Genomic DNA, 18,051 nt, shown 5'->3' with positions numbered 1-18,051 from the left:
AGAAGCACAGTGAGATCCTCAGGGTTTTCAGCTATCTGTGACAACAGCCTTGTAGATTCGTAATGTATTGCTTTGATTAAATGGCTTTTCCCAGTTCCTGCTCCACCAGTAATGAATAATCGCAACGGTTCAGGATTTTGTCCAAACAGTTTCTGCAAACACCACTTACGAACAGCATAGAATATGGCAGACTGTTCTTCATTTAATGATCGCAATAAATGCAATGCATCCTGTCTGGGCATTGACACATGATTTGTTTCCAAAGTGCATGTAGTCTGTGGGTTTGCTGTCAGGTCAGGAATGAGTTTGTCATCATCATCACCTTCATCATCTACAACTTTTTCTTTCATCAGATCCAAACAACGAAGACGCTCCCTTTCTGTTTCAGGACATATCTGAGCCCAGGCATCTTCTAAATCAATCTGGTCTTCCAGCAACTGTTTAGCTCTGTCAATCTCATCACTTTCTTTTTCAAATAAAGCTTTGTTGGTATCCACAATCGACTGCACTCTTTGGACATCAACGCCACATTTCACTGCACCATTTTTATAGAAATGCTCATATGTATCAAACTGGGGCGGTTTGAGGTGACAGTCTTCATAGTAAGGCAGAAACAGTTGCAGCAACGAATGGAAGTACTTTTCTGGGTTTTTTGTGGGAGAAAATCTGGGATACCTCACAACAGCAGGTTCAGTTCGGGTCCTTCGTTTCACAAAGCCGCAGTTGTTGTTGAGCTGTACAATGTCATGTGAATCTCTTTCAGTCGGAACCTGTGACTTTGATAGAACTCTGTATTCAGAACAAAAACTGGCCAGGCATAAATCCTCAAATTGTGCATCCTGGGGTCTGTTCTTATACCTCTCGATCACATTGGTCATCCAAATGCTGCTTTCATCATTACACTGAGCTTTAGTTTGGAGGACATGCAATGGAAAACTCATCCTAACAGGATTATCACCTACTGGAATGAACTGTACATCACGAGAGCATTCTTTCAAGTGCATGTGTGTTAATCGATACACTGCCTCTTGGGCTGAAACTTCTCTGTTGTGTAGGTATACGCTCCCAAGCTGTTTGAATGCTGCTTTTGCATCAAGGTTGCCATTCATTGACTCGTCTTGGGCACGTTGTAAGAGCAAACCCATTTCCTGTTCTGCTTTTGTGATGTACGACAGTATGTAGACCACAACTGAAAAGGCATCTGTGACATACTGGATATCCATGTTGCCTTGCCAAGCACGGAGTAAGTCTTTGTTGTACTGGTTCACCCAAATGTCTCCAGGATTTCGTTTCAGGACAATGCTTTTCTTTTTGGAACATATGTTGTACGCCTTTTCAAACAAACCTTGATCTATCCCAAGAGACTCAAAAAATGCATCAGCTGTATCAAAATTCATGTCAGGCATGGTCAACGCAGTTTTAACATTCTTTATTATTGCACTCGCACTTGTATTGTCATCATTGCCATTCAGCTCCTCACAGTTACCGCCTCTTGTGATGAAAGTACAGCTTGATGGTGGTCGTGGGAAGTTGAACCTGCACACTGTGTTTTTCTTGCGGCAAGTCTTAGAGTGTCTTGTGCTGTGCCTCTGTACGCTTCTCACAACCTCGTTAAGCTCTGCATCAGTTTCTGGTGGAATTTCACAGGTGATGTATGTATCTATGAACTGTGCTACTTCATCATCACTCTCTTTATCAATCTTGGGAGCATTTTCAACCCAAAAAAGACAGTGGACATGAGGAGAGCCACGCTGTTGAAATTCAACACGATAAAAGTAGTCCTTTATTTTCCCTATGGGTTCTGCTGGTGACATGATTACATCACGTAGAAAGCAATGCCATCTGTGATCAAACATTCTTGCCGCTGTCACAGGGTTTCGACGTATGAGTCCACATTTGTCAGACCAGTCAAGATTGTCAACCGACGTTTGTTTACCTTCTATTCTTAGAATAGAGTTCAGCATTTCAGGCCATCTCAAATCTGCAGAGCTAAAAGATGCAAAGAACGTGGGTATGGACAGTTGTCTTATAATGGCAAATAAATCTTTCTGAACTGACATCCAGTATGGAGGTGTGCCACGAATTCCTCGTAAGAACTTGTATCCTTCGTCATTGCGCAATATTTTACCCAACGACTCTGAGTCCAACAACATGTCTGGCGATGCATCTTTCAGAGAGGAGTTGCCGCCACCTTTGCGTAATGCCACTGATACACTAGATACAACTTGATGCACCTCTGATATGTATTGTGCGTAAAAAATGAAGTCTGTGTTCTGTGCAAAACGCCCATCTGCATTCAGAATGCGTGTATTCAGGTATCGTGACAGAGTTATTTTGGACTCTCTTTCATCATGGAATGTAGGTCCACCAGATGGATACAAAACAGGGAAACATTTTGCCTCGTTGGTTTTATCGGACAGCAACCTCACTGGACTGTTACCTTCACCTGGTGCCACATTAAGTATATCCTGAAAATTCTGATCAATGATCTCTGAACCCAGATCGACAGGTTGTAATGATGTATCTGACAAAAGCCCATTCTGGTCTTTGATATAAGTCACATCTTCCTCTGCTTGCTCTTCAGGAACATTGTCATCATCACTGTTAGCAGGTGTTTCCTGTTTGGTACTTTCCTCATGCTGGTCAGTGCCATTCAGAGAGTTTACCCATTCGTCATTAAAAGTCACATCACCGTACCATTTATTGTTTGCCATCAAATACCTCAGTGCATTTCTGACACGATCAGTGTGGACATACATGTACTCGTAATGACCTTTATACGTCAACTTGCGTTTCAGTTTCACTCTTATCATCTTGTCATCACATTCATTTCTTGGGAGTATATTTGTCACACCTGCGTTATTAACTGGAACAGAGACGCAAGGACCATGGCAAGCTCTCTGGCGGCCTCGAGGCAAACACAACAGCTTCATGAAGGGAATGTGACGTGCAATGAGATGTTGTTCCAAAGAGTTCAGACATTTAAGTTCCGCTGGAATATCATCCAAATGCATGTTGTTGGTAACACTTTCTTCGGGAAGTTTTCCTCCAAGTATTTTACGATGACATGTATGGCAAATCCATAATTTGCTTGATGGACTATCAGACAAATGACATTTCTGATCACATTCAACATCACACACATGTAAATATTGCAATGTCATGCATCTATTAGCCAATGCAGCCACTTCTGCTCCTTTTCTTTCATAGCAATGTCTTTTACACTCAACCACTTGCTTCCTGAAGAGTAAACGGTGACATACTGAGCATACATATTCAGGACCACAGCTGACCTCCTGACGAAAATGATCAATAGCTAGGCCAATGTCTTCCTGTTTCTTCTGCCATATTAAACAACTCTCACGACTTGTTTTGATTTTATTTATACGGATGTTTTCATTTTCTTGATACTTCCTCTTGTTATGCTCTTTAATTTTGTTCTGGAATCCAATGTTTTTCTTGTATTTAATATGACTGTAATCACGGACAAGTCTCTGAAATTTGCTGTTTGTTTTATATTTAACTTTAGAGTAATCACGGACAGCATTCTGATGTTTCTGGTTTCTCTTGTATTTGTCCTTAGAATAAGCACGGACAGCATCCTGATGTTTCTGGTTTCTCCTGTATTTGTCCTTAGAATAAGCACGGACAGCATTCTGATGTTTCTGGTTTCTCCTGTATTTGTCCTTAGAATAAGCACGGACAGCATTCTGATGTTTCTGGTTTCTCCTGTATTTGTCCTTAGAATAAGCACGGACAGCATTCTGATGTTTCTGGTTTCTCTTGTATTTGTCTTTGGAATACTCTCGTACCTTTGCTTGAAAATCTGTATTTTCCTTATATTTCTTTTGAAAATAAACACTTCGTAATTTCTGATATGTTGGATTAGTTTGATATTTTCGCTGAAAACGCTGAAGCACGAATTTCCTAAAGTCCATATTTGTTCTGTATTTCTTTAGAAAATAGTCACGAGAGCAGTGACGCTTAGTCTGTTTGGCAAGCTCATCTTTATGGTACTTATCTTTGTCATACTGAAGTTTTCTCCGTCTGTAACTATCATTTTGATATCGTTGGCGTTCTTTCTTTGCTTTCACATTTTCTGATTCATCTTTAAACTTTCTTTTCCGTTGTGGCCTCAAGTTGTCATCAATCTTGACTGGCTGGCATGTTCCTGCACAAGGCCTTCCTGCATCTTTGTGTTGTACACATTCAACAACTTCATAATGATTACCAGTGTGATTTAAATAGATGCAATTCTCTGTAGGCCTACATGTCTGTGAGTCTGCAGGTCTGTGCATATTCCATCTACCATCATTGAAAGTAAAGATAGTTGTTTGCAACAAGTCAGCAGCAGCAAAAATATCAATTTCTTTTGCCCATGAACCACAGTAATAGATCCTTGATTTAGTCACATAATCCTGCACAGATGTGTATTCCTCCCTCAGATATGTTTCAAATTTGGTGCCGTTTCTCTGAAGGTGTTGCACGACAGCCCGTCTTATTTTCAAATGCTTGTCTTCATTGTGGCAAATGCTAAAGGCTAGGCTACGGTAAAAGCAATTCCCATCAGGTTTTATACTTTTTATCTTACAGGGACATCCCATGTCATCAATATCAGTTGTCATTAGGCCTACATCAACATTTCCATTTTGAAGCTCTAAACGCATACACAGTGCATCCTGGTCCTGACGAGTTAAAGGTTTAAAACCATGTTTGGGAACTCTTACATCACTTACAATGACATCATCAGTTGCCTGCACATCACACTTTAAAGGTTGAAAAGACTGATCGGGCGCACCTGCATCAATTAGAATGACATCGTCTGTTGCAGTTTTGTTTTGCTTAACACCCTTACTGGAACCTTGTTTCAAAACATCACTGTAGAGTGGTCTGCTGTTTACATTAGAACAAGCATTTGTGTCTGGTATGGTCTGTGAACATTCTGTGCCACTTGTGAAATTAGCTGCAACTGTAGACGACCCGCTTACAACTCGTTCATACACTTTAGGCTTACGCTTCACCACATCGCTGTAGAGAGGACGGCAACTTGCAGAGCTCGTTGAACAGCTGGATGAATCGTCCATCTGGGCGTTGGCATCAGTTATTACCGTGACTCCAGTTACCTCAAACCGTGGTGTGCTTACGCCAAAAGATCTCGCAAAGTCATAAACGAACGTGAACAGGGAGTGTACAGAGCTGAAATACGCAACACAACTTGTCCTTTCACCTTTCTGGTTGACGTTTCTGTTAGCGTGTGAATCAACAAAGGCAAACCTTGCTCCTACATTCACTATAGCACACGTGTTAGCACAAACGGTTAACAAACAAGCATCATTGCTAAACAGTGCCCGCTGCAGTGCTACATCAAAAGGCATGGCAACATCACGTAAAGCATGGTCATAGTCATCAACCTGAATAAATCCAGTGTAAGATTCAGCAAAGTTTATTGCAAAATCACAATTCCACACTTCATATTGCCTCGGCAATTCAGACACAGCAATGTAACCCCTTCCGTGGTCTCTGATTTTACCCTGTGCACTCATTGACCTGTAAAGAACAGTTCCCTTAATCAAAACATCATCAAGATCTCTAGTATCCCAGCTCCACACGTTCTTCATCTTGGACTTCAAAACAGCAGTCAAACTGATGGCACCACACTGCTTGTTGCGCACATTTCCAAACCGTGGATGACCTTGATGAAAGGACCCCATCAGCACAGATTTATCTGGAAAGTCATCAGATTGAGTCAAACAGGAACAATCATTAGTTACAGTTTGTTTATTGACACAGTATGGCACTGCGTTTCCATAAGAGGCATGAGACTTTGGAAGAGAGTCAGACAGAGTGAGTGGAGAGTTTGGCATATAGTCAGCATATTTGTCTGCCAAAGGGTTTGGCAAAGGGTTTGGCAAAGGGTTTGACACCAGATTTTGAACCAGATTTGAAACCAGATTTGAAACGAGGTTCGACGAAAGGTTCGGCAAAGGGTTCGACAAAGGGTTCGGCAAAGGGTTTGGCAAAGGGTTCGGCAAAGGGTTTGGCATATCGTTTGGCATATCGTTTGGCATATCGTTTGGCATGTTTTCAGAAAGTGATTGAAGGTCAGCTTCTTTCTTCTCAGCTGCCAGGAACGGCTTACTCAGACGTGGCATCTGTAACACACAGAGAGTCCATATAAAATATTGAGTCTAACTTAACATTTCCTTAATCATCTCTTACAGTTACACTGTAATCATTTAAGCAGTTCTAAGATAAACATACTTTCAAAGTCTGCTTTATTGTCAATTTCTTCACATGTCAAGACATAAAGAGATCGAAATTACGTTTCCCACTATCCCACAGTGGAGACGAGACATATTTTACCAATTAAGTCCACAGACAAACATAACATTCAAGTAAACAATATAAAAAGTAAAGAAGGCACATACAATGAAGAAATTGCAGTATTTCGGTATTGCAGTGCATATATTTATATCGGAGATTTTTTAACAACTCCCTAACTTTAATTTATAATCCATTATTATAATATATATATATATATATATATATATATATATATATATATATATATATATATATATATTAATCATTCTGCAGCATACTGAAAAATTCTGCTACTTCCTCACTGTGAATAACAATTGGAGCGATGTTTAAAGTGTACAATGCATACTACACAATCATAATACTTCTGGACAAAAAAAGTCAAATGGACACCAGACCTTGTCAGAGGACCCCTGGTCCTGTGATTGTGATCCACAGTCAACATATCTCTTCTTGGCTGCCAGAGACCTTTTGCTTGAACGTGGCATCTGTAAAACACAAAGAAAACACACGAGAAATATAGTCAGGTCTAATATGCCACATCTACTTAATTGACTCAAACAGCTACACTATAATCATTTTTCATATACAGAAATATTAAAAGATAGCAATGCACGCATGAACAACTTCAAGACTTTTTAAAGCTTTTCATTTCAAGCAAATACATTCAAAAGCAATAATTAGAGTCAAAAAAACAGAATACTGCAATCCATTTGTGAATAAAAACTAAGACTAAGGGCTCCTGCACACTGTCTGTGTGGCCATTTTTATTTTTGGGTCCCATGTTAACAGGTTAGAGCTTGCACACTACCTGTGTGAGGCACAGCTCGAGCCGTGCCAAAAACTTGTGCATGCTAGAAATGGGATCCATTCCTATTTTTCACGCAACACACAAGCATGTTGGAAGCGTTTCCATTCAAAAGCGAAAGTGAAGAGATGTTTTAATAGGCAGAGGGGCCGCCACAGCGCAGCATCAGACACATTTCGGGTGTTCAAAAACACAGAAAACACCACGCAACAGAAACGCCACAGGCAGTGTGCAGGAGCCATAACACTAAATATGTGTTCAACATTGCATGCCTTTAAATAAAAACACAATTGTCCATACTGCTGGATAAATCAATTTCAGTGCTTACTTGCATACTCTACCAGACCTGATATATTGTTTTTTCCAATTCAAAAGGTTACATGTCTAATCACTGATATCTTACAAGTGCGGAGACCAGTCACCTCAACCTGCCTCTGACCTCAGGTCTACAATGCCTGCTAATATTTAAGCAATTTTAGCTATGGCGCTCTCTAGCATTGCAGTGACAATGCTAGAGAGCGCCATAGCTAAAATTGCTTAAATATTGTAGGCTACATTTACATAATGCTTAATTCCACAGCCCTTAATCCTGCTTCTCTACTTTCATGTGCAAGGGTAGGTCACTCCACATTCATTAAGAACACATGCTTACCTTTCAAAAGGAGGGACACAATTTCAGTATCTGCAAAGGATAAAATAATACAAAGCAAAAGTAGTAATGTTTTAGAGCCATTATTAATATCAACTCAAACATTCCATTGTGTTCTTAATTTTACCTGATATTTCATGCACATACACTAGTGAAAACAAAACCCAAGAGGCTTGCTTATCATCATTAGACCTACACCAGACCTGATATATTGTTTTTCCAATTGAAAAGGTTACGTGTCTATTGACTATATCTTACAAGTGCAGAGACCAGTCACCTCAACCAGCCTCTGAGGTCAGGTGTACAATGCCTTCACTGCAATACTAGAGAGCCTCATAGCTAAAAAATGCTTAAATATTGTAGGCTACATTTACATTGCAATAATCTACAGCCCTCAATCATGCTTCTCTACTTCCATGTGCAAGAACACCCATGCTTACCTTTCAAAAGGAGGGACACAATTTCAGTATCTGCAAAGGATAAAAGAGCCATTATTAATATCAACTCAAACATTCCATTGTGTTCTTAATTTTACCTGATATGTCATGCACATATACAAGTGAAAAAGCCCAAGAGGCTTGCTTAACATTAGGCCTATAAAATGGAACCTTTGTTGTACATATTTACAGCTACAGCTTAGACAGATGTTGACCAACTGGAAAAGTCATGACACAGGAATAAAAACGAATTATGCATACAAATCAAGTCCAGAATGTGTGCTGCCCATTGAGACCTTATCAATGACGCCGACTAAGAGTTGGGCGATCCAAACGATTGAACATATTTCTCCAATTGAATCATGAAAAGTTTCCAGTTTGAGTCGGAAAGTCGATCATTGTCAAAAGCAATACAGCATAGAAAGAACGTGATTATAAGCTTAGTGTAACATTACTAACTCATCATATATATAAATAAAAGTACTCCGACAGACATTTCAAATTTGCAACGTTAAGTTAACGTTATCGAACACGCTAGCTGCTAAGTTACCTTCCGTTAATCAGCTAGCAGCTAACGTTAATTTAGTTGGCAATTTAAAATACTCTCTTACAACAGTAAACCAACGTGATAACAGTAAACGACCAGTTATTAAACTCATACTAGTTTGCTCCAATCTGCTCATAATATTAATTGCTGATTAGCACTTCAAGTTAAGACCCCCCCCCCCCTCCCCAGCTAACTTTTCTCAATGTTCACTTAGCAGGCTAGGCTAACGTTAACGTTAAGTTACTTCAATATATGACTCGACATTAACGTTCATGAAGTGAACTAATGTCACTCTCCAGAGACACCAACTAATATATAATGTTATAACTGCTAGTTCACTCATGCTTAGTATAAGTAGGTCAATGCAAAATATACAAACATCAATTCCCTCCCCTATTCAAGACACGTCTTACCTGCCGATGGCAATCAGGTTAAAGGAAGAGCATCTGTTAAACCAGACCAATTATAGTAAGATTGCACGTCATAATAAAAGTCACGATAAATGTCACGTGTGACTGTAAATATTTCTAATCACAACCACAAATTATCTATCCACTTACAAATGAGAAGCAAACATATTTAAGAGTATACATACAGTTATATAGTTTAAATTAATTAAATAGTTTAATTTTACGTTTCGAAGTAGATAGATAAGATATGGTATTCAAATCATTGTCGCCACAATTGGGATGTGTAGGTATGCCTATTTAACACGCCCTACCACGAAATAATGACATACAAATCACTGTCTTTATTTGATATAGCCTAATACACCACGCAAATGTCAGATTTATCCTTTGCCCACTAAAAATCAGGCTGTTGAAAAAAGCATGAGTTTACAACTAAGAAGCCTAGGCTATCACATGTTTGTGTCACTGTCACGTTCAAGCCCACCGTCAGTTTATCAAACTGCAGCTAAAGCCAGTTTTGCGAGAGCATTAACACAAAAGCAGCCCAGCTGTGATTCAAACACAATACTAAACTAAAAGCTCAACCACACAACAACCACAGCAATAAAGCCCACGGATTATTTTTTGTTTTGTTTTAAATGCTATTCAATTACTGCCTATAAACTATCACCCATGGACACTGCAGCCACCACCACCCTTCCCTCACCCTACCACCAAACAAAACATGATTGAAAGAAGATTGAAAGAAATCGTGAACTTTATTTAAATTAAACAAATACGTAAATGCATACAAAGAGTCAAACAGAACAACGTTTTTCCCCCAAACACAACAAACTTTTTTCCCCCAACAAAAGTCAATGAAAACTGAGCAAAAACACACAACATCAAACAGTCGGTTCTGCGGCAAACAAACGCTCAAGTTCCTCGCCAGTAATTTCTCCTTCAGCCGCAGTTTCTCCTTCAGGCAACGGCTCAATGGACAAAGTCAGTCCGCTACAGTTCACGTGAACCTCGATGTTCCCGGTGCAGAGGAGGTGCTCCTCAATTACCTCCGCCTCGTTAACGTCGCCCAGGTGCTGCTTAGCGTAACTCCAAATGGCGGAGTTAGGCAGGCTGACGGAGTGGTCCTCGCCGTCGCATGTCAGCTCCAACGAGCCGCTGTATGTGGCTTGAAAGGACAAGGACTTCTGAAGCATCTTGCAGCCCTCGCACCTGTACGTTGTGCAGCGCTTGGGGAACTCCTCCTGGTTCTTGTGGCACCTCCGAAAGCGCTGCTTTTGTGCGATGTACACCGCGCTGACGCAGCCGCGGAGAGTGGTCGTGGTGTCACTGGAGTCGTCCAGGGGCTCCAGGGAGTCGGGCTCGCCCACGTCCTCGATCGCGGTCGCGGTTGTGATCGGAGTGCTGGTCAGTACCGTCAGGTCACCCGACTTCCGTGTCACCAGGTGGCACAACTTGAACGACTTGGAAGGCTTGACGTCCAGGATGCTGCTCTCCCACAGCGTCAGCTTAGTCTGGCCGCTCCTGTCGCAAATCCCGAACTCTTTAAGCTCCTTCATAGTCCCGTCCACCGACACCACCCGGCTCACGACGCCGTCTGCCAGTATCTTTGCGTGCAACTCGCTGACCTGTAACACCACACAACAAAGGCAAAACGAGTTAGTGAGGCGCAGAGTGTGTCCAGGAAGACCGTAGGCTGTGTGACTCTAGGCGCTCTCCGCTTACTTTTTGTCTCGGTCCGAGGGCCAAGACGTCTGAGATCTGCTGGCGGGTGGTTCCGGGGGGCTCTCTCCATATGAAGGGCGCCGTCTCCACCGCGTCCAAACCGCTGGCGCTGGAGAAGAGCACATCGTAGCCGGTGGGGTCGCTGTAACCTGAACAGAAATGCCAAAGTTACATCACTGGTCGTCTCGTTGGGCACATAAGCAAATTAAATCACTACAGGTGCGGGCTACTTACTGACGGTTTTCCTGACGTTGGCCAGCTTCACTGATCGCTTCGCCAGCGAGGACTGCGCGAAAGCCTGCCGCTTGTCAGCTGAAAACGCCACCAGCCGATGATACTCTTCGCGGCCGGTCTGCAGGGTGGCCTCGAAGTATCTCACGTTCCTCTTGGACATCTTTATGGGGGACACAGAGTGAACGTATCCTACCGCGGTCTCGAACTCGGATCTCGCTCGTTTCGCCGGGCTGGCCATTCTGCTGTTCTTCACCTGATTCCTTCTCCCTCTGACCAAGCAGCGCTTCGGCCGCAGCATTTAAACTCTCTCCTCGCATTTGTTACTTTGTTTCTTTCAAACCAGACTAACGCAGCCCCTTGACCCAGACGTCCCTGCACCTTGAATTGATACATCTCTTCACCAGTCCCGAAAGTATCGTTCTCGAGCCGCCAGCAATCAGACTGTCGGCGTTAATTAAAGCGCTTTACTTCGCATCAGCAGATGCAAAACGGCAAGACCCTCGGACAACGTTTTCAGCGGGGTCAACCGAAGCACATTAGGCCTATAAGATAATCGTTTGCCTACTCGATCTATTAGCTACGCTACTTTAATAAAAGTCATTAGTTCGATATCACTGCCGATGCAATAGTGCAAACGACATGATCCTTTCCTGCACTCTGTTGACATTGCACGCTCACTATTCGGGCTATACAGTCTGCGCTGGGAGCGTCATTTTCATGTCTGGCAGTTGTCAAATGCTTCGCTCACGTTTTTCATACAGAATATACACAATTCAAGCCACGGTCTCCCCCACGAAACACGCGTGCATTCTGCTCTGTTTTATACCTCCTGCAAAGCAAGCGGTACGAATCGTCATGTTTCAGAACCATGGACAATTCACTAGGCTACGTTGGCAACATTCATTAAATTAGCCTGTAGGGGGCTGCGCTAGGCCTATACTCATTTAATGTAGCCTGTTTTGGTTCAAGTCACTGGCCTACTCAAACAGCTAAAGATACCAAGCTTAATGTGTTTGCCCCCCCACCCCTTGCCCATTCAAAGTCAGGCTGTTAAAAAAAGCAAGAGTTTACAACCCGGTAGCCTACACCATCACTTCTGTTTGTGTAACTGTCACGTTCAAGCGCACAGTCATTGTTGATATTAACCTACGGCGTCATGGAACTTTTCTTTGAATATTGCAAGGGTGGCCTAAGTTTATCAAATATATTGCAGCTATAGCCAGTGTTTTGCGACAGCATTAACACAAAAGCAGCCCAGGTCTAGGCTAATTGTCAAACACAATGCTAAACTAAAGCCCAAGGATTTTTTTTAAAATGCTATTCAATTTCTGCCCATAAACCATCACCCATGGCCAGTGCAGCCACCACCCCTTTCCCTCACCTACCACCAAACAAAACATGATTGAAAAAGATTGAAAGAAATCGTGAACTTTATTAAATTAAGCAAATGCATAAATGCATACAAACAACAAACGTTTTCAAACAGAACCCCCCCCCCCCCAAAAAAAAAAAAAACAGAACAAACTTTTTTTTTTTTTTTTTTTTAAACAAAAGTCAATGAAAACTGAACAAAGACACAACACATCAAGCGGTCGTTTTTTTTGTTTCAGGCAACGGCTCAATGGACAAAGTCAGTCCGCTACAGTTCACGTGAACCTCGATGTTCCCGGTGCAGAGGAGGTGCTCCTCAATTACCTCCGCCTCGTTAACGGAGTCGCCCAGGTGCTGTGTAGCGTAACTCCAAATGGCGGAGTTAGGCAGGCTGACAGAGTGGTCCTCGCCGTCGCATGTCAGCTCCAACGAGCCGCTGTATGTGGCTTGAAAGGACGGGGACTTCTGAAGCATCTTGCAGCCCTCGCACCTGTGCGTTGTGCAACGCTTGGGGAACTCCTCCTGGTTCTTGTGGCACCTCCGACAGCGCTGCTTTTGTGCGATGTACACCGCGCTGACGCAGCCGCGGAGAGTGGTCGTGGTGTCACTGGAGTCGTCCAGGGGCTCCAGGGAGTCGGGCTCGCCCACGTCCTCGATGGCGGTCGCGGTTGTGATCGGAGTGCTGGTCAGTACCGTCAGGTCACCCGACTTCCGTGTCACCAGGTGGCACAACTTGAACGACTTGGAAGGCTTGACGTCCAGGATGCTGCTCTCCCACAGCGTCAGCTTAGTCTGGCCGCTCCTGTCGCAAATCCCGAACTCTCTAAGCTCCTTCATAGTCCCGTCCACCGACACCACCCGGCTCACGACGCCGTCTGCCAGTATCTTTGCGTGCAACTCGCTGACCTGTAACACCACACAACAAAGGCAAAACGAGTTAGTGAGGCGCAGAGTGTGTCCAGGAAGACCGTAGGCTGTGCGACTCTAGGCTCTCTCCTGCTTACTTTTTGTCTCGGTCCGAGGGCCAAGACGTCTGAGATCTGCTGGCGGGTGGTTCCGGGGGGCTCTCTCCATATGAAGGGCGCCGTCTCCACCGCGTCCAAACCGCTGGCGCTGGAGAAGAGCACATCGTAGCCGGTGGGGTCGCTGTAACCTGAACAGAAACGCATGGCAAAGTTACATCACTGGTCGTCACGTTGGGCACATAAGCAAATTAAATCACTACAGGTGCGGGCTACTTACTGACGGTCTTCCTGACGTTGGCCAGCTTCACTGATCGCTTCGCCAGCGAGGACTGCGCGAAAGCCTGCCGCTTGTCAGCTGAAAACGCCACCAGCCGATGATACTCTTCGCGGCCGGTCTGCAGGGTGGCCTCGAAGTATCTCACGTTCCTCTTGGACATCTTTATGGGGGACACAGAGTGAACGTATCCTACCGCGGTCTCCAACTCGGATCTCGCTCGTTTCGCCGGGCTGGCCATTCTGCTGTTCTTCACCTGATTCCTTCTCCCTCTGACCAAGCAGCGCTTCGGCCGCAGCATTTAAACTCTCTCCTCGCATTTGTTACTTTGTTTCTTTCAAACCAGACTAACGCAGCCCCTTGACCCAGACGTCCCTGCACCTTGAATTGATACATCTCTTCACCAGTCTCGAAAGTATCGTTCTCGAGCCGCCAGCAATCAGACTGTCGGCGTTAATTAAAGCGCTTTACTTCGCATCAGCAGATGCAAAACGGCAAGACCCTCGGACAACGTTTTCAGCGGGGTCAACCGAAGCACATTAGGCCTATAAGATAATCGTTTGCCTACTCGATCTATTAGCTACGCTACTTTAATAAAAGTCATTAGTTCGATATCACTGCCGATGCAATAGTGCAAACGACATGAGCCTTTCCTGCACTCTGTTGACATTTCACGCTCACTATTCGGGCTATACAGTCTGCGCTGGGAGCGTCATTTTCATGTCTGGCAGTTGTCAAATGCTTCGCTCACGTTTTTCATACAGAATATACACAATTCAAGCCACAGTCTCCCTCACGAAACACGCGTGCATTCTGCTCTGTTTTATACCTCCTGCAAAGCAAGCGGTACGAATAGTCATGTTTCAGAACCATGGACAATGCACTAGGCTACGTTGGCAACATTCATTAAATTAGCCTGTAGGGGGCTGCGCTGGGCCTACTGACTCATTTAACCCGGTAAGAGTCTTCAGGGACATAGGCGGCCGCGTATCTTCTACCTGCCAGTGTTAATTTAGCCTACAGTTTTGGTTCAAGTCACTGACCTTATTCAAACAGCTAATTCAAACCATGACCGGCCACTAACAACCGCAGTAGGAGCACGACAATGGACAAAATCCACAAAGAAACATTATACAGAACGAATTAAAGACGGACATTCCTGTCCGTATAGTCAGCGAGACTCCTCTGTCTAGCTGAAGATGAGATTTCTTCGGCATCGGTGGTGCTAGCCAGCCACAGACGCTTCCAAACTACGTGTGTTAACTATGTCTCCAGAATAGCCAACCCTCCACCCATTTAAACCCTCAGTCTCATCTTGTCCAGGTGCATCATTTCAGCAATCATGACTAATTAGTGACAGTGATCCTTGCAGTGCGCCTGTAGGCCTATTGCCACAGTCAATCTGCATTCTCACCACAGTATTAACGATTTTTATATTATGTCATATTTCATGATGCCTTTCAACACTCCAAGCCAACTTCCAGCATCATATAGCATAATATTTTGTACCAATTTATAGCATAACCCTATGTCTTTGCTTTTCTATATGTAAGCACATTTGTTTGTGTTTGGTTTGCATGCAGTTTACACTTTCTATTCTAACCCTTATGGACAAGGCAAGGCAATGCAAGGGAATTTTTATTTAGGCCTATAGCCTATATTATAGTCAGCGATGTAGTGGAAACTAAACACAAGGAAAATCAGTTTATCCATCTCTGAATTTCCAGAAATAGACTTTATCCCCCTCTTATTAGAGTTTAGCCACCTCTCAAAAGAGTTTATTCACCAATTGCAACTTTTAACATTCAAAATCGCACTATATTATCTACATTCACAATATGTACATTCATCAACAATCTAGGAACCATTCAATACCACTGGTATTGTTATAGTAGTAGGACAATAACCTCCACCATCATCAAACATGTTCTGAATGCCTTTTTAAAAATCTGATACTGTATGGTGCAGTCCACTTCACCAAGATAACACAATTCATAGTTTACCACCTCATACTTTACCACTACATGCCTCATTATAGCGCAAGGCAATTCACTGTGTTCTCTAGGCTACAACAATATTTTATGATCACACGGGTGTACTATATATCATTTAATGAACGTGGTTACATTCATAACATAATACAAAATACTATTTTGCAATGCATGTTTCCATACTTTATTTAGACACACCAAAAACCAAAGACATCTTAAAGGAACTTAGCTCATATCTCTGCAACTTCATTCAACTCTTTCATCCATTGGTACATGTGCATCTAACCATAGGTGGTACTGCAAATAGCAAAATTATAGGCTAACTTTTGGCTAATAACTGTTGTATTTTAGCAACCCTTTCATGTATCGTAACCAAACTTAGTACATGGACCTATAACCCCATCAGTAGGGCACTCAAAAAATCTGGTGACCTTTGACCTCTAGGGGGCGCTGTAATTAGCGAAAATGCATTTTGGCCTGTAGCTGTTGATGTGTTTGGAATTAAAATGTACTAGTGGTGTCTGGTAGTACTTTTGGATGTCCTTAGGCTGACCCAAACCAACTTGTGATGTCAACATAAATGATTCGGCCGCCATATTGGATTTAATCAAAAACACTAAAATGTTTTCACTGGTCACACATTTCATCTGATTTTCACCAAAATTGGCTCAGACCATCTTCAGACCATGCCTTATCAGGTTTGACAAAAGCATTCACCCGTAACAGCCAATCGAAATTGGTGGCGAAGCCGCCAAACAGGAAATTACCTTGTAACTCAGCCAATCTTGGGTTGTTTGGCATGGAACTTGCTGTGACTGATTAATGCTATATACCTGATGCAACCGCATTGAGTTGCCTGACAAATTTGGACTGCTGAACTATCTGCTTGGCCCCCACATTGCTGCTTGCAGCTATATTTGGGGGCCAAGCAGCGAAGCTGCGAAGCCCCATTGTGTTTCTATGATTTCTTATTATTATTATTATTTAACATCTTTCCTCTGCCATTGGAGTCTATGGCAGCCTATAGAACCGTCTGGTAAAAAGTTGTGAAATTTGGCACACTGATTGGGGACAGTGCCATGATTAATTTCACCAAGTTTCATGTTGGCACCTTGACCGCTCTAGCGCCACCAACAGGCCAAAGTTGGACGTGCGTTCACGCACGTAACTTTTGACCCGTATGTCCGATTGTCACAAATGAGGTATCGTTGGAATCCTTGGACCAAGCCGAGTTCAACGCACCCTATGACGTCATTTTCCGCCATGATGGATTTTCCGCCATATTGGATTTTAGTGAAAGTGAAACTAAAACTTCACAGGTCACAAATTTTGTCCGATCGTCACCAAACTTGACTCACATGATCTTCAGACCAAGCCTCACAAAAGTTGTGGTGTTTTGTCTTCGGAACTATAACCGTTCACCCGTAATATCCAATCGAAATTTGCGGCGAAGCCGCCAAACAGGAAGTGAGCTCATATCTCAGCAACCCATTCATCTATCATAACCAAACTAAGTACTTAGACTCAGGACCCAATCAAGGGGACAATCAAAAAATCTGGTGACCTTTGACCTCTAGGGGGCGCTGTAATTTAGGAACATGCCTTTTAGCCTGTAGCTGCTGTTGTACTTAGAATTAAAACGCACTAGTGATGTCTGGTAATACTGTTAGAGTTCCTTAGGCCGACCCAAGCCAACTTGTGATGTCATCGTAATTGATTCGGCCGCCATATTGGATTTAATCAAAAACACGTACAAGTTTTCGCAGGTCACAAATTTCAGCGGATCCTGACCAAAATTGGCAGAGACCATCTTCAGACCATGCCTGATGAGTGCATTGATTTCTGGAACAATTGAAAGAAGTATTGGCCTGTACCAGCCAATAGAAATTTGTGGCGAAGCCGCCAAACAGGATGTGATTTCATATCTCAGCAACGCTTTCAGGTATCAAAACCAAACTTAGTACATGTACCTCCGACCCCATCGGGAGGACGCTCAAGAAATTTTGTGACATTTGATCTCTAGGGGGCTCCATAATTGACAAAAATGCATTTTGGCCAGTAGTTGCTGATGCGCATTATTTTGCAATGGAAGTCAATGGCAGCCCATAGAACCGTCTGGTAAAAAGTTATACAATTTTGCACACTAATTGGGGACAGTCCAATAATTCATTTCACCAAGTTTCATGCCGGCACCTCAAGCGCTCTAGCGCCACCAACCGGCCAAAGTTGGATTTGTGTTCACGGACGTAACTTTTGACCTGTTGACCCGAATGGCAAAATGAGGTATTATTGGAATCCTTGGGCCAAGCCGAGTTCAAC

General features: G+C 43.1%; 1 protein-coding gene and 1 long non-coding RNA gene across 2 annotated transcripts; both read right to left on the bottom strand.

The window, feature by feature from the left end:
- Positions 1-5,643: 5,643 nt before the first annotated feature.
- Positions 5,644-8,285, bottom strand: LOC143141870 (uncharacterized). The gene is made up of 4 exons (XR_012990811.1): positions 8,219-8,285; positions 7,782-7,811; positions 6,720-6,809; positions 5,644-6,152 (listed from the first exon to the last, which is right to left on the bottom strand). It is a non-coding gene; the product is annotated as an uncharacterized LOC143141870 (long non-coding RNA).
- A 4,430-nt stretch (positions 8,286-12,715) lies between these two features.
- On the bottom strand, positions 12,716-13,982 carry LOC143141706 (uncharacterized). The gene is made up of 3 exons (XM_076302437.1): positions 13,745-13,982; positions 13,507-13,655; positions 12,716-13,408 (listed from the first exon to the last, which is right to left on the bottom strand). The coding sequence occupies exons 1-3, from the start codon at positions 13,980-13,982 to the stop codon at positions 12,716-12,718; spliced, it is 1,080 nt and encodes a 359-aa protein (XP_076158552.1).
- Positions 13,983-18,051: the final 4,069 nt, after the last annotated feature.

The sequence above is a fragment of the Alosa pseudoharengus genome, unplaced genomic scaffold, assembly GCF_046254945.1.
Source record: "Alosa pseudoharengus isolate Yale_2024_CS ecotype anadromous, Long Island Sound unplaced genomic scaffold, YU_APseudo_1.1 YU_APseudo_1.1_scf_24, whole genome shotgun sequence".
Taxonomy (NCBI): Eukaryota; Metazoa; Chordata; class Actinopteri; order Clupeiformes; family Clupeidae; genus Alosa; species Alosa pseudoharengus.
Note: the sequence above shows the minus strand (reverse complement) of the source record. Positions and strands in the feature narration are given on the sequence as shown.

Excerpts from the sequence above, each read along its gene's own strand:
- LOC143141706 (XM_076302437.1), bottom strand. The coding sequence starts at position 13,982 with ATGGCCAGCCCGGCGAAACGAGCGAGATCCGAGTTGGAGACCGCGGTA. Across the intron at positions 13,656-13,744 it reads CAACGTCAGGAAGACCGTCA|GTTACAGCGACCCCACCGGC; the intron begins GTAAGTAGCCCG and ends GTTTCTGTTCAG. Across the intron at positions 13,409-13,506 it reads CCCTCGGACCGAGACAAAAA|GTCAGCGAGTTGCACGCAAA; the intron begins GTAAGCAGGAGA and ends GTGGTGTTACAG.